This window comes from Haliotis rufescens, unplaced genomic scaffold, assembly GCF_023055435.1.
Source record: "Haliotis rufescens isolate VD_foot unplaced genomic scaffold, xgHalRufe1.0.p SCAF_9, whole genome shotgun sequence".
NCBI lineage: Eukaryota > Metazoa > Mollusca > Gastropoda > Lepetellida > Haliotidae > Haliotis > Haliotis rufescens.
The window spans coordinates 32684775-32710443 of NW_025964383.1; the positions used below are offsets into that span (position 1 = coordinate 32684775).

General features: G+C 40.1%; 2 protein-coding genes across 4 annotated transcripts in view; one reads left to right on the top strand and one right to left on the bottom strand.

Moving 5' to 3' along the window:
- Window positions 1-8907: 8907 nt before the first annotated feature.
- LOC124111148 (trimethyllysine dioxygenase, mitochondrial-like) lies at window positions 8908-24892 on the bottom strand. 3 transcript variants are annotated; one of them, XM_046470759.2, is made up of 7 exons: window positions 24785-24892; window positions 24231-24337; window positions 16159-16745; window positions 14741-14964; window positions 13130-13305; window positions 11627-11854; window positions 8908-9832 (listed from the first exon to the last, which is right to left on the bottom strand). In XM_046470759.2, exons 3-7 carry the CDS (start codon window positions 16553-16555, stop codon window positions 9565-9567), a joined length of 1293 nt encoding a protein of 430 aa, XP_046326715.2. In that variant the 5' UTR covers window positions 16556-16745; window positions 24231-24337; window positions 24785-24892; the 3' UTR covers window positions 8908-9564. The 3 variants fall into 3 exon arrangements, with proteins under 3 accessions (XP_046326715.2, XP_048247360.1, XP_046326717.2); XM_048391403.1 differs by lacking the exon at window positions 24785-24892 and having other exon boundaries at window positions 24231-24721; XM_046470761.2 differs by lacking the exons at window positions 24231-24337; window positions 24785-24892 and adding an exon at window positions 21975-22047.
- Window positions 24865-25669, top strand: part of LOC124111149 (tetraspanin-7-like) — a 34708-nt gene continuing 33903 nt past the window's right edge. The window contains exon 1 of the mRNA XM_046470762.2: window positions 24865-25001. Within this exon, the coding sequence (XP_046326718.1) occupies window positions 24909-25001 (93 nt within the window). The 5' untranslated portion in view covers window positions 24865-24908. The remainder of the gene's footprint in view (window positions 25002-25669) is intronic.

Sequence of the window (25669 nt, forward strand, 5' to 3'; positions counted from 1 at the left end):
TCGGTGATGCTGGCTTGTGGTCAGACTCGGTGAGGCTGGTTTGTGGTCTGGCTCGGTGAGGCTGGTTTGTGGTCTGGCTCGGTGAGGCTGGTTTGTGGTCAGGCTCGGTGAGGCTGGCTTGTGGTCAGGCTCGGTGAGGCTGGTTTGTGGTCTGGCTCGGTGATGCTGGCTTGTGGTCAGACTCGGTGAGGCTGGTTTGTGGTCTGGCTCGGTGAGGCTGGTTTGTGGTCTGGCTCGGTGAGGCTGGTTTGTGGTCAGGCACATTGAGGCTGGTTTGTGGTTAGGTTTGGTGAGGCTGGTTTGTGGTCAGGCTCGGTGAGGCTGGCTTGTGGTCAGGCTCGGTGAGGCTGGTTTGTGGTCTGGCTCGGTGATGCTGGCTTGTGGTCAGACTCGGTGAGGCTGGTTTGTGGTCTGGCTCGGTGAGGCTGGTTTGTGGTCTGGCTCGGTGAGGCTGGTTTGTGGTCAGGCACATTGAGGCTGGTTTGTGGTTAGGTTTGGTGAGGCTGGTTTGTGGTCAGGCTCGGTGAGGCTGGCTTGTGGTCAGGCTCGGTGAGGCTGGTTTGTGGTCTGGCTTGGTGAGGCTGGCTTGTGGTCAGACTCGGTGTGGCTGGCTTGTGGTCAGTAGACAGTACATGTGAGCCCCTAATTAGAGCATATACAGTAGACAGTACATGTGAGCCCCTAATTAGAGCATATACAGTAGACAGTACATGTGAGCCCCTAATTAGAGCATATACAGTAGACAGTACATGTGAGCCCCTAATTAGAGCATATACAGTAGACAGTACATGTGAGCCCCTAATTAGAGCATATACAGTAGACAGTACATGTGAGCCCCTAATTAGAGCATATACAGTAGGCAATACATGTGAGCCCCTAATTAGAGCATATACAGTAGACAGTACATGTGAGCCCCTAATTAGAGCATATACAGTAGACAATACATGTGAGCCCCTAATTAGAGCATATACAGTAGGCAGTACATGTGAGCCCCTAATTAGAGCATATACAGTAGACAATACATGTGAGCCCCTAATTAGAGCATATACAGTAGGCAATACATGTGAGCCCCTAATTAGAGCATATACAGTAGACAGTACATATGAGCCCTTGAAGGGAAAAGATTCAACTGACATGATTGTTTCATCATTTGTTTAGCAATGGGCATTATCTTATTATTGGTAAGACAAAGTCCATATCTTCGTTTCTCCTGTGAAAAGTATGCATATTTTCATTTTATACAAATAAAATCTCAACAAATATGTCCAAGTTGTTTTGTTAATGGCTCACACTTTGATGTAAACAATAATTATATCTTGGGAAAAATCATTTATGAAATGACTTATTTTGTGACTATTCCATGCTGTAGTTATTGGACTGCCCATTCAGTTACCTCTCGGGTTTCATGCCACTCCCACATGTAGAAACTGGACGCAGACAAAATATTTACTGCATCCTGAGCGATGCACAGCAGCATTCACTGAAACAAAGGGCACCATGAGCAGCTGTGGTGTCATTTCATCCACCAACCAATCAAAACCACTGTCGACTGTTGATTTTATCCAGGCTTTAACGAAATTATCCAAACACTACACATTTCATTACTTTACCTGCCTCTGCCTCATCTAGAGAAACACAAGTCGTCTTACAAATTATTACTTTCCATCAGCTATCGGTAATCCCGGGTAGAATAGGTCTTCAGGAACCCATGCTTGCCGTAAAAGGCGACTATGCTTGTCGTAAGAGGCGACTAACGGGATCGGGTGGCCAGGCTCGCTGACTTGTTGATGCATGTCATTGTATCCCAATTGTGTGGATCGATGCTCATGTTGTCAGTCACTGGATTGTCTAGGTCCAGACTCTATTATTTACAAACCCTCGCCATGTAGCTGGAATATTGCTGAGTGCGGCGTTAAACAACAAACAAACAAACAAAAATAAAATTAATTATAGGGGGTTCCTATAACTCGAGTTAAAGCCTTACAGCCATGTTCTGATTATGTAGACATGGCACTTTTTTATGCACAACAACTCCTTATATTCTTTGTCTCTTTATCCATAAAAACATATGTATTCAACTTCTTCCAACTAAATGCCCATCAAGGTCTTCATGTTCTAATATAAATGCAATACGTCAACACCAGGTAGTAACCAGTCTCAATTATGCGATGAAACAGATTCCATGGTGTGTAAAAGGCAAAACAGCAGTTGAAATAATATGTATGGATGGTGAAAATCAGCGATGACAGCACTGTCAGTGTTCGCAAAAAGGGTAAGCATGTGCAAGTCCCACAACCTTTTTTTTATACATTAATAGCAGCTTGAAAACAACATCATATATGTATTATATTAAACTATCTTACTTTGAATGCTGCTTTGGAATTTAAAAAGTCACGCAAGTATAAATGGAATAGGAACATGTATGTAACGGCCAGGGTTAACCCCTTTGGTCACATGGACAAGGCGTCCGACCTCGGATCAGAAGGTCCGTGGTTCGAGTCCCATCACGGGATTCGGAAATTCTATGGCCGCTACATGTAGACCAGAAGTATTATTAGCCGGGACCCACTGTGAGAGCTGGTCACTCATCCAGGCCAGGATCGTTTAGTTCCGGTTGAATCCCAGTTTGAACATCATACCTTGAAATTGAAAATGTCTATCACGAGTAATTTGGGGCTCTAGTCCTGATAGGGTATGGGCAGTTGGCCTCACAATCCTTGGCTAGCCTTAATACCACTATAACATTGAAGAATGCTTGATTCTGATAGATCAAAACAGGAAGGTATAATTTCATTTGATACGATTAAAAAGCATTTTCACACAAAAAGATTTGAATAAGTACATTGATGTATCGATAGCCTACATTTAACGATGACTGCCGATAATTCAGCAGAACTGTATACATTCGATATCGCAACCTTACCAGATGTTTTGGCAACGATTTGGACCTCCTAGATCTGATCTGACTGGTTCGATGACGAGATGACGACGCTTAAGGAAGGTATATTATTTGCATACAAGTGATAATGTTTTAAAGGAATTAGGGCCTGTTCAGTATTTTCAGATATAATACAAGTTAAAAACAAAAGAGTAGAAAAGTGTAAATAAAACTTAATTCATGGCAATATATTGTAAACAAACCTTTAATGATACAAATTATGATACAGCACATTACATAGATTTTACGACTTCAATGTCTTTGTTTATACGCATAATATACGTAATGTTGCAGACGTTTTCATAACTCATCCTGAGTTGTACTCAATAATTTTTATGAATTTATATATAGTTGGAAACTTCCAATACAATTCTGGCAAATTAACTTTACGCAGCTCAGTATAATGTTTACAGATCAATACGAAATGATATTCATCTTCAACAGACATATTGCAAACAGGACACATACGTTAACATGATTCAATAGATTGCCATCTACCCTCGTTCTGTCGTAAAGGTAAAACGTTACATCTTAATTTAATAAAAACACTGCGTACGTTTGCCATTGTAGATACTCAAATATCTTTCAGGTTCAAACAGTGGTTTATATTCTTTAAACATCATATATCAGGTACTACTGTTGAGTGTTGGCATCCAGTTTTGACGAAATTCATCTACAAGACACGTTTAAAGCACCCCAATGAAAGCTATATTGTCCCCAACAGACTGGTTTAACCATAAAAATCCCAAACCATGCGAAAATAAAATGTTACGAACAGATATCATAGATAACTGTTAAATATGAACAGTGCATTCTGAACATTTTATGTGATATATCTTTTATATACAATTATATCTACAATACAAACATACAATATATCTACACTATATCTACAATATACAATTAAAGAAACAAACAAAGTGACAATGAACTACAGTTAATTAATTTGTTTATTTACAACCAACTATACCTAGTTAAACTATATACAATTTCAAGGCTACCCTGGTTCACACACGTTTTAGTGTTGGTTTGTTGCTTAAAGCCGCACTTAACAAATATCCAGCTTTATCACCATTTCGTTACTTCGCATGATCCTATATATTGCCTGCATGGACCCTTAAAATAAGTTATATTAACCCGTGAAGATCCGGGGTAGAATAGGTTCTTAGCAACCAATGCTTGCCGTAAATAGCGACTATGCCTGTCGTAAGAGGCGACAATGCTTGTCGTAAGAGGCGACGTAACGGGATCGGGTGGTCAGGCTTGGTTGATGCATGTCATCGTATTCCATTTGCTTGTATCGATACTTATGATGTCAATCATTGGATTGTCTGGTCCAGACTCGATTATTTACAGACCGCCGTCATATAGCTAGAATATTGCTGAATGCGGCGTTAAACAACAAACAAACGAAAAGAAAACAAAACAAATTGAGCATACATGCAGTTGTAGACGGTAGGTATACTCTCAACACTCAACCAACAGTGTATGTGGTCCCGATGTTTACATGTGTATCGGGGCGGTCGGGTAGCCTAGTGGTTAAAGCGTTCGCTCGTCACGCCGAAGACCCGGGTTCGATTCCCGACATGGGTACAATGTGTGAAGCCCATTTCTGGTGTCCCCCGCCGTGATATTGCTGGAATATTGCTAAAAGCGGCGTAAAACCATACTCACTCACTCACTCACTCACTACATGTGTATCATTTGTGACTTGTGAATGGAAACATAAAACTGGTATAACCACACATATCCCCCATTAGAAGGTAGTTCATCCTACAGTTCCACCACACAATGTTTTCTTCAGAAGCATAATAACCTAGTTATGCATATAAAGCGTCTTCAAACGTTTAAATTCGTAATTTTTTAGTCCCACTTTGAAAATATAACGTATTAGTAGCTAGAGTGTCGGAGTTGTGTTGTGCAAAAGTGCAGTTACAAATACATGGCTTTAAGTTTTAATTCAGGGGAACGAACTTTTATATGAAACAATGCAGCATGTTCTAGCTCCTTGTTGCTGAGATTTTCTGCAATGCTTATTTTATTTCATTCAGAAAGATTTGAGGTACCAGTTTGGGCTATGTTTCGTTTCCTTTGCTCCAATATTATTCATTCAAACATTCTGCATTTTGTATCATATTTCATCTGAGATATGTATTCAAATTTATTTTGATATAATCAGAGTCAGAGAGTGAGTGAGTATGTTTTTTTACGCCGCTTTTAGAAATATATTCCAGCAGTATCACGGCGGGTGACACCAGAAATTGGCTTGACACATTGTACCCAGGAAAAAGCTTGGAGTAAACAGATAAAAAACGCAGCGAAGACGGTAAACAATAGTGTCATCTAAAATAGACTTACCGTTCTGATTATATCAGGGTCGGTCGGGTAGCCTAGTGGTTGAAGTGTTCGCTCGTCATGCCGAATACCCGGGTTCGATTCCCGACATGTGTGCAATGTGTGAAGAACATTTCTAGTGTTCCCCGCTGTGATATTGTTGGAATATTGCTAACAGCGGCGTAATACCATACTCACTCACTCACACACAAACAGTCGGCATAACGCGAGATTGGATGTTGGTAAGTGTGTTTGTTGTTTAACGCTGCACTCAGCAATATTCCAGCTATATGACGGCGGTCTGTAAATAATCGAGTGTGGACCAGGCAATCCAGTCATGACATCATGAGCATCGATCCACACAATTGAGGTACGATGACATACCGTATTCGACGTAATAAGCGCCCAGGGCGCTCTCAAAATTAGAAATAGTGGGCTCTTAATATTATTTTGGTGTAAAAAACAGTTGAAAGATAAATTTCGTGGTTTATGCTGACAGCCTGAAATGTTTATATACGAGAGATATATTTTTCCAGAATATAATTGCCCATAATTAAGGGTGCATATAACACACGAGAGCGTATTATACGCGAATAAATAAGTCTTGTGTACATTGATCAATCGGAAGGGGTGCTAATTGGGATTGTTCACTAGCCAATATATTAGCAAATATCGCTGTGGGCGCTTATTAGAGCGGGGCGCTTATTACGTCGAATACGGTATATCAACCAAGTCAGCGAGCCTGACCACCCGATCCCGCCAGCCGCGTAGTAGCTGTTTACTGACTGGAAACACATCACTGAGAGTGGGGGCAGTATTGTGTAATGGATGACGAAGAGAGTTGAGCTGCACCGATCCTTTAACGCTGACAGTTATGTTACTGGTAGTTTTAATATTATAGTCGGTACAACCGATCTAGTCAGTGACTAACGCAAAGGTTTTATCAATATCACACATTTTTAGTCATAAAAGTAGACACTTTCTGGTGTTAAGCACTAAGCAACCAAAATTAGGGTGATGAACTTTCCAATATCCATTAGTATTATGAATTGCATGAAAAGTTTTTAAATACTCACGTCAGACACTGTGTGTGCAAGGATTCTTTGGGTTTTAGAAACTTGAGTTAAAACCGGAGGTATATCATGCTCTTCTCTAGTCCTGGTGTTTGACATATAGGCAAACACGGTGGTGGCCTCTTGGTATATTACATCGCCCTGTGCAAGACAGTCTTTGTCCTCTTTGTGATACACAGTAACCCTTGAGAGTCTGATAATATTTACTCTCAACAGTAATCACATAATAACATGACCCTCAGCAGGACATAGGCACTGTAGTGACTGGCAGACACAATGTGCATGTCATGAATGTCCTGGCCTAACTGTATTGTCTCTGAGCCAGTAGTGATATTATGCATTGTGCTTCAGTTTACTGTTCGACAGGGGCCGGTCGGGTAGCCTAGTGGTTAAAGCGTTCGCTGGTGGCACCGAAAACCTGGGTTCGATTCCCGACATGGGAAAACCCGGGTTCGATTCCCGACATGGGTACAATGTGTGAAGCCCATTTCTGGTGTCACCCGCTGTGATATTGCTGGAATATTGCTAAAAGTGGTGTAAAACCATACTCTCTCACTCACTGTTCGACAAATGGATTGAGCGAGTGAGTGAGTGGGGCTTAACGCCGCTTTGAACAATGTTTCAGCTGTACGACGGCTGGTCAACAAGTTCTAAGCCTAACAAACAAAACCAACATTGTGAAAGTGTTTTTAATTTTCTTTTTCAACATAATCTCACAGCCTGTCCATACACTTCGCATATCGATAGTGAAGCTTCCCAAATCCAGTCAGGGAGAAGGTTTCTGAAGTCACCATTTAAAAACTATTCAAGGCAGCTTTGATGTCATCGTTGTCGCCATAGCGCTTCCCACGAAGGTGTTCTTTCAGTTTTGGAAACAGGTGGAAAACACTGTCTGGGTCTGGCGAGTATGGAGGGTGCCACAGCAGCCTTTGCAATCCAAGAGGTGTGAAAAGAGGCGTTTTCATGAAGTAGTAGAACTCCAGCAGTCAGCATTCTTCGCCGCATTTCTTTGACAGAATCTCTCATGCGATGAAATAAATCAGTAGGCACCGGTAATCGTTTTTTGACTTTCTAAGTAATCAACAAGGATCACATGCTTTGCTTCTCAGGGGGCAGTCGGGTAGCCTAGTGGTTAAAGCGTTTGCTCGTCACGCCAGATGTGTGAAGAACATTTCTGGTGTCCCCCGCCGTGATATTGCTGGAATATTACTAAAAGTGGCGTAAAACCATACTCACTCACTCCAGCACATTATAACATCCATGACATTACAGTACAATAACAAAGTCTACCATTCCTTCCGGAAATGCAGTAAAGTAGCAGTATCTCACAACAAATCCAGGACAGCTTACTGAACCAATCAGAAGCATGGGTTCATTATGTCACTTCTCATTGAGAATATCTAGGCCACATTTTATGTTTTATAGTTTAAAGATTTTCTGTAAGCCCTCTGGCTTGTGTTGGTCACAGTTATTGTTTTTCACATTATATACTTCTCTTTTATTTCTTATTATCTGCATCAATGCAAAAGCTCTTCAAGTGCATGATGTATACTAGTGTTTCAGAAACAGGTACTTCTATCAGGGATCGTTTTGATTCCTTAAAAACATTTTTTCAGAGGCCAAAGAGCATATATCCTGCATTTGAAAATCAGCAAATGCTCTATCATGTGACTGGGTTTCTGGACCATCTCTTGATTGTTGGGTTTGTTATGGGATAAATTGTCCCCGAAAATTCTTGAAAAAAATAATTTTGCTTCAGACTGTTGAAAAAAAATTACTGCCACCAAAATTAAATTGTGGCAAAATGTTTTTGATTTTTAAAAATTCAGGCTCTTAGTTTTAAGTAAAATAAATCAGCCGAATGGAATCTCTTTGTTCTTTACTCAAATGTTGCTGTCACTATTAACATTAAAATCTTTCTTAAAAACGCTGAGGACTAAAGTCGAACACTAAAATGTAATGATTTGAACAACATATGATCTTATCATATGGCGAAACATACAAGCCACGGTTCGGCTACATAAGCATATTCAAGGAGAAAGTTCACAGAGCCTAATATGCATTTTGAGATAATCTAACCATGTGAGCGTTGGCAAAACAAGGTCAAAAGATAAAACGCAGCATAAAAAAACAGAACATGTGTTGAATCTCAACACAAACCACACATACCAAATTTCATTACATTTTGAACAAAAATGACAGTAATCAATTTTTCAATTGTTGACCTGGCTATATTTAAAATTGGATTCAACACAATCGGGGCATGATCATTGGTGGAAGCTGGAGTATGACACATCAGATCCATTGGTTCAATGGTCTCTTAGGGGTACCATATTCGGAGTAATAAGGGCCCCGCTCTAATAAGCGCCCACGGCGATATTTGCATATATATTGGCAAGTGAACAATCCCAATTAGCACTCCTTCAGATTGATCAATGTACACAAGACTTATTTATTCGCGTATAATACACACTCGTGTGTTATATGCATTCTTAATTATGGGCAATTAAATTCTGGAAAAATGTATCTGTCGCATATAAACATTTCAGTGTGTCAGCATAAACCACAAAATTTATCTTTCAACTCTCTTTTTTCCACCAAAATAATATTCAAATAAGAGCCCCCTATTTCTAATTTTGAGAGCGCCCTGGGCGCTTATTACATCGAATACGGTTTATATTTTTAAAACGACAAATGATGCATATTCTTTTGGAAGTTTCCAATATGGCTGCTGGAGGCCAGTATTAGTTTTCGATCAAGATGCCTCGAAACAGGCTTGGAACCACATAAAGCAGCGTTAGAAATTGGCACTAGTCCTGTAGTCCTTGCCAAACTGCCCAATAGTTAAGGTATCATAAGGACTAGTAGAAAATTGCCAATTTTAAGGGTTTTGCTATATGTTATCATTACAAGGACTAGTGGACTAAAAATGTTAGTTTCTACCCCTGTAAAGTGACCATCTCACCCACAATGTTTCCCTCTAAGTTTTGGAGAAAAAGAATTTTTTTAAATCAAACATGGCATTCAAATAACGAAATTACAAGCGTTGCCACAAAGTTTCAGCTGAAGCCATACAGCCATTTCAGACTAGTGAGGCCATAAGTCCACATGGCCTAATATGTAATACTTTGTATTTCCTTTGCACTTGGTTATTAAACGATAATGCATTCATTTCTTGTTTCCAGTACAAAAACTAATCAATATGCCGAAGACATTTAGTTACACCAAGTTGAACACTCGAGCCTTATTCATCCAATCATCTCTGGGTAGATAACAGCCACACACTATCCTCCTCCCTGTGAAGGTGGCTCTTCCATGTAACACCCTCCAGTTGTTCACCAGGAGGACCATGCCTGGGTGGAGCTTGAGCCAAAACTCGTTGGCAGGGTTCTTGATGTAGGAGGCTAGTCTGGAGTATGCTGCGTAGAACTTGGGGATATCTCGTGGAGGTAGTGTATCAAGAGGTGCCATGTCATAGGGGTTGAATCTGCATAGAGCCATACACTATTTACACACACTACAGATCCCTGACGAAGTATTTACACACACTACACATCCCTGACCCAGTATTTACACACAGTACACATCCCTGGCCCAGTATTTACACACAGTACACATCCCTGGCCCAGTATTTACACACAGTACACATCCCTGGCCCAGTATTTACACACACTACACATCCCTGACCCAGTATTTACACACAGTACAGATCCCTGGCCCAGTATTTACACACAGTACAGATCCCTGACCCAGTATTTACACACAGTACACATCCCTGGCCCAGTATTTACACACAGTACACATCCCTGACCCAATATTTACACACACTACACATCCCTGACCCAGTATTTACACACAGTACAGATCCCTGACCCAGTATTTATACACACTACAGATCCCCAACCCAATATTACCCACATTACAGATCCCCAATCCAGTATTTACATACACTACAGATCCCCAATCCAGTATTTACACAGAGTACAGATCCCTGACCCAGTATTTACACAGAGTACAGATCCCTGACCCAGTATTTACACACACTACGCATCCCTTACCCAGTATTTACACACAGTACACATCCCTGGCCCAGTATTTATACACACTACAGATCCCTGACCCAATATTTACACACAGTACACATCCCTGGCCCAATATTTACACACACTACAGATCCGTGACCCAGTATTTATACACACTACAGATCCCTGACCCAATATTTACACACAGTACACATCCCTGGCCCAATATTTACACACACTACAGATCCCTGATCCAGTATTTACACACACTACAGATCCGTGACCTAATATTTACACACAGTACAGATCCCTGGCCCAATATTTACACACACTACAGATCCGTGACCCAGTATTTACACACACTACAGATCCGTGACCTAATATTTACACACACTACAGATCCGTGACCCAGTATTTACACACACTACATATCCCTGACCCAGTATTTACACACACTACAGATCCGTGACCTAATATTTACACACACTACAGATCCGTGACCCAGTATTTACACACACTACAGATCCGTGACCCAGTATTTACACACACTACATATCCCTGACCCAATATTTACACACACTACAAATCCCTTGCCAAGTATCTACACACACTACAGATCCGTGACCTAATATTTACACACACTACAAATCCCTTGCCAAGTATCTACACACACTACATATCCCTGACCCAATATTTACACACACTACAGATCCCTTGCCAAGTATCTACACACACTACATATCCCTGACCCAATATTTACACACACTACAGATCCCTTGCCAAGTATCTACACACACTACAGATCCGTGACACAATATTTACACACACTACAGATCCGTGACCCAGTATTTACACACACTACAGATCCGTGACCCAGTATTTACACACACTACAGATCCGTGACCCAGTATTTACACACACTACAGATCCCTTGCCAAGTATCTACACACACTACAGATCCGTGACCTAATATTTACACACACTACAGATCCGTGACCCAGTATTTACACACACTACAGATCCGTGACCCAGTATTTACACACTACAGATCCGTGACCCAGTATTTACACACACTACAGATCCGTGACCCAGTATTTACACACTACAGATCCCTGACCCAGTATTTACACACACTACAGATCCGTGACCCAGTATTTACACACACTACAGATCCGTGACCCAGTATTTACACACACTACAGTATGTGGCTCCTGTTCATCTCACCTGATCCACTTAAGTGTGGTTTTAGTTCATCTCACCTGATAAGCATCATATCATCTGACCCGGGATGGACCCTCAGAATGGTCCCATGACTCAGGAAGTGATTGATGTTCCACTCTTTATACTCATGTGGAATCTCAACTTGTGTTAGAAAGTGGAAATCTTCAGGATGATCTCTGCGGAACCGCTCAGCAGCATGGAACCCATCCACTAGCAGTGTATCGCCACCCTTCCCATCATGCCACAGACAGTGGAAAACCTGGATCCTTGTAACAAAAAGTGAGTGAGTGAGTTAAATGTCGCTTTGAATAGTATTCCAGTTATATCATGACATGTTTGTTGTTTAATGCCGCAATATTTCAACTATATGATGGCAGTGTTAATAACCGAGTCTGGACCAGACAATCCAGTGATTGACATCTTGAGCATCAATCCAAGCAATTGGGATACGATGACATGCATCAACCAAGTCAGCGAGCCTGACCACCTAGTCCCGTTAGTCGCCTTTTACGGCAAACGGTTGCTGTAGATCTATTCTACCCCGGATCTTGAAGGGTCTATCACGAAATGTCAACTTAATGTAGGAAGAAAGCCCGAAGTATTGCAGGTCTCAGACGTTTACCACTTCGGTGAAACCCACAAGCATGGATATGGTGCTGACAAACATAGGAACATAGTCGGGGGAAGTGATCACAGGTTTCAAGCGTGCCCAAATGATGCAACTCTGCACAGCAAATTGTGGTACTTAAGACAACTTGGCCACCTGTGCCCCCTTGTACATACAAAAAGGGCAATATGTATATTCAAAATGGAAACAATATGTCCTCTTAACAGTCCTCCAAAGATACTACCAGCACACTCTAGCTCACTTTTAGTAGGCAGGATTTGTGTCTCAGCAGTGTTGTAAAGTGGACGCAAAAAAAATAGAATTTCGTATGCAGATTCAACATTGAGTGAGTGAGTGAGTTGGGTTTAACGCAGCTTTTAACAGTATTCCAGTTATATCATGATGTGTCAGCTTAATGTGGGAGGAAAGCCCAAAGTGATGCAGGTCTCAGACGTTTACCACTTCGGTGAAACCCACAAGCACAGGTATGGTGCTGACAAACCTAGAAACATAATTGGGGCGAACCAGGATTCGAACCCATAATCATAGGTTTCTGGCGTGCCCAAGGGACGCAACTCTGCACAGTGAATCGCAGCGCCTTAGACGACTGGGCCACTCGTGTCCCCAGATTCAACATTGACAATTATAATAAGTGAGTAAAACTTTGCTTTTTATATTTCATTCTCATCGATAGTTTTTCATTGATTAAATAACTTCAAATCGCACCCTTTTTCCAATGATTTTAAGATCTGTGTTAACAATTATTCAGGATTGAGGAGTGAGCAAGGAGACTCAGAGTGAAAAATTAGATATGTGTTCAGCCAGAATATACCAACATTCCAGCATTTTAAAAAAAAATGGTGGTCTTTCAATATCGTATCTATTACTTCAAACATTGTGAAACTAGCTAAAACAGAACCTAGTTCTTGCTTACCCTAAAGGTAGGTTGAAGTAGGTCGTGTCTGTGTGAGCACCCAGGAATAGGTTGGTATAAGCTGTGTCACTTCGCTGAAGGTCAGAGGTAAAGCTCCACATCCGCCCAAACACACTCTCCTGAAGGAAGGTGATTCTCTCCACAGCTTCCTGAGTATCTTTAATGGCAGCTTCAACCTGTTGCAATAATGGTAGTTTTTGGAATCAGGATTTATCAATCATCATTGGTAATATCTAAAGCAGTTTGTTCTTATCTTGTTTGTTTGTTTGGGTGTTGTTTAACGCCGCACTCAGCAATATTCCAACAATATGGCGGCAGTCTGTAAATAATCAAGTCTGGACCAGACAATTCAGTGATTGACATCATGAACATCGATCCACCCAATTGGGATACGATGACACTCATCAAGCAAGTCAGCAAGTCTGACCACTCAATCCTGCTAGAGCCTTTTATGGCAAGCATGAGCTGCTTAAGATCTATTCTACCCCGGGTCTTCACGCGTCAGTTTGTTCTAATCAATAATTGATATTTAGTTTTTGCAATCAGGATTATATATAATTGATACTTATGTGTTCCTTTGTAGTGCTTTTGTTTAATGCCAGAGTCAGCAATATGGTACATATACCATGGTTAACAAAAGTGCCAAGCACTCAACCAGTTACGTGGTCAACAGTTGTCATAAAATACGTATTAAACCAGCTATCATCATTTGAATCAAAAGTTCTCTGCATAGATATTTACATCAAACTGACAAATCTGTAAGAATTTACATTATTTCATCTACACAAAAGGCAGTTTGGGTTGTATACTCCCCAGTGAGATGAGAATGAGCATTGAGTGCACACTGAACCATTGACCGGATTAATAATTAAGTGCACATTGAGCAACTACACAGTGGATTTGAACAGCGCGTAACAAATGCACTACTTATTATTCTAATATTTCTCAATCTGTAATAATGAGTACAATATGTAACATTGTTTAATTTCTTTGAATATAAACTTTCAAAAATATCTTTATTGTTAAATACTGGCCTGCACAGAAGATATCACTTGGGTGATATCAATCTACCAGGAGATATCGCTACAATGAAATTGCATCACAATGCTTTGCAGACCATTGTGACATCATTGGTTATCATGACACCACAACCATATGACATCACTAACAAGAGCTGATGAGCACTTCTAAAAGGGAGGGGTCCAAAATATATAAAAAATATCAAAAGCCTCTTTCAGATAATTTAATTTTACATCCTACAACATACTACATACTACATTAATACATCGGGGTGGGGGTGTGTGTGTGGGGTGTGTGTGTGTGTGTGTGTTAACTCTAACTGAAAAAGTCGATAGAATAATTCTCTAGTACTGCTGACTGTAATATTCTGATACGTTTTATTGTCACCAACTCAATAAAATGTATGGCATTCATTATGAGGAGGAATATTAGCAGACATGAAGGTGATATAATATGTATCTTAAAGAAATATCGCATAAAAAATATGTTCATTACTTGAAATTACTTGATTTTATTGAGTTGGTGACAATAAAACGTATCAGAATATTTGACTAGCTCACCAAGACACCCTCACTCACCACAATGACTCACCCCATCTATGACGGAGAATCCATACTTGAGAAGATTTTCCAAAGTTTTTTGCATGCCCTTCCCAGAATCATCGTTGTACGCGTCGTAAGGTACAATCGGAAGTGGCTCCCTCTGGAGGGCTTCTTTGTCCCACAAATAGAATGGGGTTTTTGATTTTGATACGGTGGAAAAGCTGTGTTCCACCAGCCATGCTAGGTCGTAGTGGGTGAGATGTCCGTCGGACCCTGAATATATTTACATATGATCATGCAACAACATATGCTGGTCCACAAGGCAAAGGAGATGGTTAGGGCAAAAAACATTCTTTGTTTTGTTCTAATTGCACAGTGTTTGAATTTGGAGAATCATTATTTGCTGAGTGGAAAAACATTTCAGTAATTAATAAAAGCAAATCTCTCACCTCATACATTTTGTTTATTGTTACTTTATTTCTCCCAACCAAATTCACAGAAAATGTATGTTTTTGTGCCCCTGGCTATGTGATGGTTTGTTTCGCTCCACTTATAGCAATAATCCAGCAATAACAGTGGTGACACTTGTGGTGATACAGTATTATATCGTAATACGAGGCCCATGATACAATACCAATCGTATCAGACGCAAAGCATCAGGATCATATCGTATCACGACCCCATCGTGACACCAGCAATGGGATTCACACATTGTACTCATATGGTTAAGAGTGAGTGAGTGAGTTGGGTTTAATGCCGCTTTTAACAATATTCCAATTATATCGTGGCATGTCAGCTTAATGTGGGAGAAAAGCCCAAAGTGATGCAGGTCTCAGACGTTTAGCATGGTGCTGACAAACCTAGAAACATAATTGGGGCAAACCGGGATTCAAACCCACAATCATAGGTTTCAAGCATGCCCAAGGGACGCAACTCTGCACAGCGAATCACGGCGGTTTTACTGTGCTACACCACTATGTACAAAATACAAACTCATCTGAAATAGTGAGTGAGTGATGCATGTCATCGTATCTCAATTGTGTAGATCTAAGTGAGCCGCCATAACATTTCCGAGTCCCATGATGGGATTCGAACCACTGACCTTCTGATCCAAGGTGGAACACCTTGTCCACATGACTAACAAGGTTACCCCATCTGCAAGCTGACAAGGTAAGGATGTCATCTGTGGGATGACTCCATGCCCTGCGGCTTTTAGCAACTAACTAACAATACAAATTTTTAAAATATACACAATAAGTTACACTTATGATACCTAACCGTGAAGATCCAGGGTAGAATAGGTCTTCGGCAACCCATGCTTGCCGTAAAAGGCGACTATGCTTGTCGAAAGAGGCAACTAACAGGATTGTCTGGTCCAGACTGGATTATTGAGACCGCTGTCATATAGCCGGAATATTGCTGAATGCGGCGTTAAACAACAAACAAACAAACAGAAATGGTACCCACATTCCAGCTTCAGCCTCTCCCCTTCCATTTCCAACTGGGTACTCTTAGGTGATAGATCAGCCGACAAAGTGTAATTATCAACATTCTTCTGACAAGTGGTATGATTGTAGCACGTCTCACACCGACAGTGATCTCGCAACCAGATATATGGCAGCTCAACTTCTCTTTCTCCGTACTGAATCACCAAATATCCATCATCCTTTTGTGAGACTGAAGATGCAAATCGGACCTGATTTCTCGATTGTCTTGTAAACAGTTGAGTCCTGGGAGGCTTTGGTGTGAGTTTAGCAGATGACTGTAGTCCTTGAACCCTCTGAGAGAATAGCCATTTTGCAGAAAGTCGTTTCAAAAAGAAGACTAAATGAAGGTTCTGTTTTCTTGCCACTGTGGAGAACATGGTTGGTTGGCCGAGTTTGGTGAGTTGTTGAGAGACTACCACACAATGCAGTGGGGCCAGCCTTGTGTCCCAATGACACGAAATAAGGCAAGGGAGTGCTTCAAAATCTATAAAGCTGATGACCCAATTATTCCCTTCTAACTGCTGATACCCTTGTGGTGTACCTCAACTCCTGCACTGTCAGGTAATTCTGGAATTACAATGTAACAGGTGTGTGTGTCATAAAAATACATCATTAAGCTAGAGATTAATGCCAGACATTATATTTACTATGAGTGTGTGGAATTAGCCCTGGATGTGTTATCAAAGTCTTTCAGGATTGTAATCCTTCAGATAAGATAGAAATGTCTGTCAATTTCCCAGTAGATATGTGCAGTTTATTACTGTCATGCCATTGACAGGTTTTCTATTTCAATGGGCGAGAACATTGAAAAATAGTGACATGGTACTGCAGGTCACCCGAATGGGAAACTCACATTGTGAGTATGGTTTTACACAGCTTTCGGCAATATTCCAGCAACATCACGGCGGGGGACACCAGAAATGGGCTTCACACATTGTACCCATGTCAGGAATCGAACCGGGGTCTTCGGCGTGACGAGCGAACGCTTTAACCACCAGGCTACTTGACTACCTCAAAATGATATCAAAACATATTCAAAATTTCTGCACCAGTGACAAGGACTTATTGAAAATATTTCTGTGAAATTTCTGCTAAATGTTGATTTCTGCTAAAATTCTGCAAAATTGGTTCCACGGATTTTTAAAACAGAGAAAAGATAAGATAGAAATGTCTGTCAATTTCCCAGTAGATATGTATTGGAGAAAACACGCTCACGAGGTTTTGGTAGACAGAGCATGCCCTGGGGAGAGGGAAAAACCAAGGGGGCGGTTTTTCCCGACCCCCAGGGCATGCTCTGTGTACCAAAACCGAGGGAAAGTGTTTTTCCATGCTTATAAACCGAAAAAAGAAACTTAAAACAACATTTATCAACATTTTTATATAGGTTTTAATGCCTATAGAAAGAAGTCTCTTACGTAATAGCGATCCCAATGAATAGGTTTATAAGTGCAGTTTATTACTGTCATGCCATTGACAGGCTTTCTATTTCAATGGACGAGAACATTGAAAAATAGTGACGTGGTACTTCAGGTCACCCACATGGGAAACTCACATTTTAAAATGATATCAGTGCGTGAGTGAGTATGGTTTTACACAGCTTTCGGCAATATTCCAGCAACATCACGGCGGGGGACACCAGAAATGGGCTTCACACATTGTACCCATGACAGGAATCGAACCGGGGTCTTTGGCGTGACGAGCGAACGCTTTAACCACTAGGCTACTTGACTACCTCAAAATGATATCAAAACATATTCAGAATTTCTGCACCAGTGATAAGGACTTATTGAAAATATTCTGCAAAATTGGTTCCACAGATTTTTAAAAACAGAGAAAAACTTTTGCATGTGTATGTGTCCACAATGCTTTAAATCTACTTACAGCCATGTTCATGCAGACAAAGGAACAGCTATCTAAACAATATGGTTCTCAAGTACAAAATGATTATGAAAATGTTTTGTGAAATTTGAATTATTTAACAAAAGACTAACCTTAAAATCTTGATGATTTAAACAAAATATGATGTCACTGTCCATGCTTAAGTTCAGCTACCTCAGTCTTCAGTATGCCATGCTTGTACGGGGTGACTGCTTGTTGTAAGAGGCGACTAACGGAATCGGGTGGTCAGGCTCACTGACTTGGTTGATGTGTCATGGTGACTGATTTACGACACCCATTGTCTGAAGAACATTTGATTGCAAAGGTTCATTACCCTGGAGCCATGACATCTATATACCTTGAAACATTTAATTGCTGTTATTTATAAGATGCTAATTCTAATTGTTAATCCCCAGTTTTGTGTACATCGACCGTCTGTCATCCTGAACAGGATGTGCAAGTATGTCACTGATGATTTACTGTTTACATTTATATTTATTACTTACTAAATGTCAGGTGACCTTGGCTATATAAGCCTTGGTCCAGAGAGGAAGAAGGAATACCCCAATATCCCAAAGAATAACTAACTACCTCAATGAACACCAAACTCAAAATCTTAAACAAAACTGCAAAAAATCAAATATCTTCACCCCTAAACTCAAAATACCCCAAATAGACACAACGCTAACTAACCAAATAAATAAACAAACCGACCCAAACATAGCTAAAACCACCACACTTTCATACATACACGAAAATTGGCCAAATTGGTGTCACATATACACTGACGGATCTTCAGACCCGATCTCCAACCACACAGGTTTCGGAGTCCATACCACACAACCAGTTATATCCACACAATCTTACCGACTCCCTAACAACCAATCTATATTCACGGCCGAACTTATGGGCATGGCCTCAGCCCTGCATAACCAACAATCAAAAAACAACAAAAAAATCCTAATTCTCACTGACTCGCTTAGTGGGCTACAAGCCCTCCAAAACAAAAATACCAAAAAACAACCTAAATTAATAAACCAAATACTTAAAAGCTCCAACGACCTAACAAAAGCAGGCAAACAAATAACCTTCTTGTGGATCCCCGCCCACGTAGGAATTTACGGCAACGAAAGCGCCGATAAAGCAGCTAAATTATCTCTCAAAATACCAGAAATAAGCCTAAACCTACCCATCTCAAAATCAGAAATTAAAAGTGTAAACAAACAAAAAATAACCAAAAATGGCATAATCAATATCAAAACTCAAATAGCCAAATCCAAAAAGTGCTCAGAAAACCACTAGCCAAACCTAAAATCCTACACCCCTCAAAAAAAATTGACAGATTAATTACAAAACTCCAAACAGGACACACGAACCTAAATAACCACCTAAAACAACTTAAAAGACACACCACAGGCAACTGCCCCCACTGCAAACAACCCGAAACCACAGAACACGCACTCATCCACTGCACCCACTACCAAACACACAGAACCACACTACAAACCAACCTCAATCTAAATAAGGTTCCTACTCTAGATGAAATACTAAACCCTCAAAATAAACTAGAAAACTTCAAGGCCCTAGGCGTATTCCTAATCAAAACAGGCCTAATCAAGCGCATCTAAAAACTAATTAATCTACCAATCCAAAATCCAATAAACATACAAACACCCACCTCACCCGGCTCCCTTAGTTCCCTCCTCCACCCACCTCGGCATTTATTCCAAATTTTAAAATTTCCAAAAATCGATATAAGCAACCCCTAAAAGCCCCTTCTTGTGTTGCACACACCACTTTCACCCTTCTCGGAATACACTAAATGGTCTGGCCAGGCCCGTGTGCGAAATACGCTGCAGTCGGAAAGCGCACGTTAAATCTTCTATATCAGTCAGTCAGTCAGAGGAAGAAGGAGAAAAGAGAGAGAAGGGGTTTGACTCTATTACCAAGCAGACCTCTCTCCCACAGCCCAGAGTGTGTACCGACTCTCTGTGGCACCCTCAGTTATTATCTAAGTATATTGTAAATTGTTAATTGTTCTTGTAAATAAAATTGTGATTAGTCTCCTGTGACTCTGGCTCTTTGCTGACTAATTCCCCAAGAAAACCAGCACGCCTTTTGGAAGGTATTGTTCACCCAGAACAGTTCCATGATAATTCATAAAAGCACATGATGTAGATCTAATTATTATAAGATAACTTAGTATAAATGTTATCCCATGATAGATGCATGTCATCATATTTCAGTTGCACAGATCGCTTCTTCTGATGTCAACCACTTGACTGTCTGGTCAAGTCTGGATAACTTGCAGACCACTGTCATATAGCTGGAATATTGGTGAATGTTGTGTTAAACAACAAACAAACAAACCTCAATCTGGCAGTTATGGTAGATACAATGTTTGACAGAGAAAAAAATGCATTTTGAGGATGCAAACATCAAATCGAGGTAAAAACAAAAAATTCATACATGTTGAGTCCCACTTCCAACTTTGTAAATAATCAAGTCTGGACCAGACAATCCAGTGATTGACATCATGAGCATCTATCCACACATAGAATTTATACAATATAATGCAATCAACAAAGTCATTGAACAAAACCACCTGATCCATTTACTTGCCTCTTACAACAGGTAAGGGGCGGTCGGGTAGCCTTGTGGTTAAGGTGTTCACTCTACATGCTGAAGACCTGGGTTCGATTCCAGACATAGGAACAATGTGTGAAGCCCATTCCTGGGGCCCCTGCCTAATATTGCTGAAATATTGCTAAAAGCGGTGTAAAACCATACTCACTCACTCATTCTTTGTAGCATGAGTGAGGGAATTTGGCTTAACTCTACTTTGAAGGTTGTTTCAGTTATGGCACGTAAGCGTGATCTGGAAAGGATATTGCTCATGATATTGCTGGAATATTGCTAAAAGCGGCGTAAAACCATACTCACTCACTCACTCACTCACTACAACAGGCATCGGTAGGGACAAGCATTTCAAACTTCTTCTCAATTTATCCAGTTTTATTCTCTCACTTGAAGGACACTGCTGCCATGATAGTACAGGAAGTAAGCTGTATTTCTGTTATTTTGAATTATGGGAATCTTGAAGGATTATTTATTTTTCAGTTTTGATCCATCCTGGTAACAGGAAAGACACTTTTTTATGTACAAGTGTTTCTTACCAAAAACAAATATAAATAAAAGTGTGTATATTTAAAAGATCATCTTATTTCATGAGTTCAAAAGGTAATGTACACTATATAAACATTTTTTTACATAATATGTTTTATTTTTAGCAACATCAAACAATGTTGATGTGCAACCTTAAGGTTACCGACACACCCTTCAGCTCAATTTAACCACAATTAAGCAGTTTTAATTAAAATAAAATACATAATAAGAATTACTGAAACTTAACTTTCAGACACCATGGTATGTTCTACCTAACACTTGTTTTTAAACATATCTAAATTAAATATTTTAATTGTTATTCAACTCGGACTAAACATCTCACTTTTTTTCAGAATGACCCATATAGCAAAACGCTTGTAAGGGGCGAATGTCTACTAGTCCTTTGGCAAGGATTATAGGGCTAGTGCCAATTTCTAACATTGTTCGGTCTTGTTTTGCCTTGGTTCCCATACATCAGTGTTCCACCCCTGACTAGATCAAATGCTCAGCTCTCAAAGATACCCTAAATCAATAATGACCACGACGATCACTATAAATGTAGTCACTGACAGTATATGTTAAACCCTATACTCAATATACTATCATCTGAGCCACCCAAAATCAGTGCATCCATCATAATATGAATAGGATATTATTCAATACAAAGACTAAACTCTTCAGGTGCTATTTTCACTCCTAAAAATGAAATGAGAATATAGAAATCGTAGAAAAAAGTTACTGGTACAGTATTACCTATAATCTGGAATATGTTGGCATCAGTTGAGTGACAAGATATGATTCACAGAATGGATCATGTACATAAATGCAGGTCACACATACTAAAGGTAATGCATATTCTCGTATGCAAAGCCATGTACACAATCATGCCTTACTTCCGGGCTAATTTATCTAACCTAGTATCTAATTTATTGCTTTACAAAATATGCACAAACACATATTGTTATTCAGAGGCTAGCCATTTATTATTCTAAACGGCATCAAATTTCAGAGAGAGAAAATATGCTTGCTGCTTCAAGACACAAAATTTATTACTATATATATTTACTTCAAGGGTGCCAGAAACCTATGATTGTGGGTTTGAATTTGCCCCGATAATGTTTCTAGATTTGTCAACACCATACCCATGCTCATGGGTTTCACGAAAGAGGTGACTGTCTGAGACCTGCGTCACTCCTGGTTTTCCTCCCACATTAAGCTGACACGCCATGATATAACTGAATACTGTTCAAAGCGGCGTTAAGCCCAACTCACTCACTCACTATTTACTCCAGGAGGAACCAAACATGTTCTTTTGGCCACAGAACTTATTTAACAGGACATCCAAAACCACGACCTCAAACTTTCAAAAAGAACTCATACCTATTTGTCATGGTGATGCATTAAATTAGGCAGCCAGTTATGTAAAACTCATCATCATCAAAATTAGTGTGTGAGTGAGTGAGTATGGTTTTACGCGGCTTTTAGCAATATTCCAGCAATATCATGGTTGGGGACACCAGAAATGGGCTTCACACATTGTACCCATGTCAGGAATCGAACCCAGGGTCTTCGGCACGACGAGGAAATGTACCATCTGGTTGATATGTATGCAAAGTGTTCTGAAAACATAGTGAAAAGATTTCTGTTCGGGAAACAAACCACAAGGCACACCATCCAAGTCCACATTGTTTTCATCAATTGGCAAAATAGGAATAGAGCTATCTCTTTGTAGCAGGGGCGGTCGGGTAGCCTAGTGGTAAAAGCATTCGCTTGTCACGCCGAAGACCCGGGTTCAATTCCCGACATGGGTACAATATGTGAAGCCCATTTCTGGTGTCCCCCGCCTAATATTGCTGGAATATTGCTAAAAGCAGCGTAAAACCATACTCACTCACTCACTCTTTGTAGCATGAGTGAGGGAATTTGGCTTAACTCTACTTTGAAGGTTGTTTCAGTTATGGCACGTAAGCTTGATCTGGAAAGGAAGATTGAAAAGATGCTGGTCTCAGATTGTTACCACTTCGGTGAAACCAACCAGCACATGTATGGTGCTGACAAACCTAGAAATATATTCAGGACAAACAGGGAAACAAACTCACGATCATAGCTTCTAGTATGATTGAGGGACACAACTTTGCAAATTTCGGCACCTTAGATTACTGGACTTGCCATGCCCCCTCTTAGTAGCAAATGGCACTTAGTTGACTGCCTGATTGATGTGAGGTCTGGGACGAGTCCAAATGTACTACATGCAGGGTTCGATTTAGAGAACTTGATTGATTCCATACATTTATCAAGTTGAAACATAGCAACTTTAGAAATCGGCACTAGTCCTGTAGTCCTTGCTAAACTGCCCAGTAGTTAAGGTATCATATGGACGAGTAGAAAGTTGCCATTTTTAAGGGTTTTGCAATAATGTTAGCTACTACCACTACATAGGTTGGTCTGCTGCCAGTGTCACATAAATAAATTGCTGTAAACGTAATAGTGACATGTGCACATGTACCCACAGTTTGATGACATCAAGCCTAAGAAAGCATGACAAATTAAACCTTCCACAGGGATTAGTGATATAGTATGGTAAATAAACTTTAGAATTACAGTAGGACACGGATAGAGCGAACAAACGGATACAACGACCTCTTAAAATATCCCTGAATTATCTCCTATATATATTATCATATAAAACTTATGTACATAACAAACTCTCTACAGTGAACGAACGTATATAGCAAACTGATATCTGATCACTGACAAGCCCATCTACCACTAATTAATGAACTGAGAAATCTCACTCAGTGTCAAGTGTCACTGACAAATGGCTGTACGCAATCAGCGGCAACTCAACACAATCATGGCGAGAACACTTGGCAACACAAGGTATTCTCCACCAGGGTCAAAACAGTTGAGGACCTGATCTACAACCATCCCGTCGATCCCCCTTTTTAGAAGGAGAGATCCTATCTAATCTACCTGCGAAAACAGATACAACAGTTACACTATCCCTACCATCTATGGAGATGAAGTTCTCGGCCTGGTTGAGACGTCACCATGATGGCGTGCCTGGGGGCTGCTGAGAGATTCCTTCTTTCAAGTCCATGAACACCACCCTCTACCTACAGCACCACAAGACAATTCCATAGGGAAAGTATTTTAATAATAAACTAATGTAATTGATTGTCCATCTTTGATGCATATAAACATTTTTGCCAAATTTAATGACTATTATGATTGGCAAATCACAAATATAACAAATCAGTAATATAATAAGCTAGTAAACATCAACACGTTTTGTATTTCACGTTATTGGTTCTTGGTTGATCAATTGTTAGTCTAGCATATGTTAATTTTTGCTAGATCTATAGACAAAAAAGGTCTGGTTTTATAATCACCAAATGTTGTTTTTTATTATTGACAATTAATCTACATCTTTTAATTAAAAAAGTATCAACTCAACACGTTTTACAATATTACACCATTGCTGAAGACATGACATCTCCGACATATTGCCCCTATTAGCATGATTAGAAGGTTTCAACCCAACAAGCACCTGTCAAACTCACGTGTCGTCTGCTACATCTCTAGCGTCTGCGCATGCGTGATATCTTAATCACCTGACATCCTGTCTGCAGTGGCAAGACTGCGAAAATACTTTGACAGCTCGGAGAAAACAGTCGACTAAACATCATGACGAAAGGGCAGTATCAGTCGTCGCTTTCAACAGCACCAATTGTAACATGTATGAAGACACTTTTGATGGTGTTTAACTTCATCTTCTGGGTAAGAACTTTCTGCAATCATTTAGGAACTGTCGTACAATTTCCCTGGCCCTGAAATGACGACAGCGCTAACGTGACATAGCGTAAGCATAATTATGTTAATGATTGCTGATTGTTGAGGATTTATACTTAATTCTGCCATCATCGATTGTTTTTTGTGCAGTTGAGTTGTTTAATGAATTAGATATAAAATCATGACGAATAGTTACATTCTGCCATAAGTCGAGCTGCTTAGCATCAACTCTTGATATTGCATCCACGGTGATTATTACAACGCCATTGGCATTCTACTCACATGACAACGTATCGCTGCCAGCTACTGGCACTAACGTATTTGAGACATTGTGTCAGAAATATCATGTCAGGGATGGCACACGAATTATGTATCAAATGTTAGATTTCATGATGTCATTCACTGGATTGTCTGGTCCAGACTCGATTATTTACAGACCGCCGTCATATAGCTGGAATATTGCTGAGTGCGGCGTTAAACAACAGTAAAAAAAACAAACAAAATCAAATGTTAGATTCGCTTGTGTTTTATTAGATTTTAAGTGTTACTATATGTACATATTATTAATGGGATTAATAAATATAAGATCATGCAACACACCATATATCTGGCAAACACAATCCAAGATCCGTGTAAGAAAAGATCTTCTGTAACCT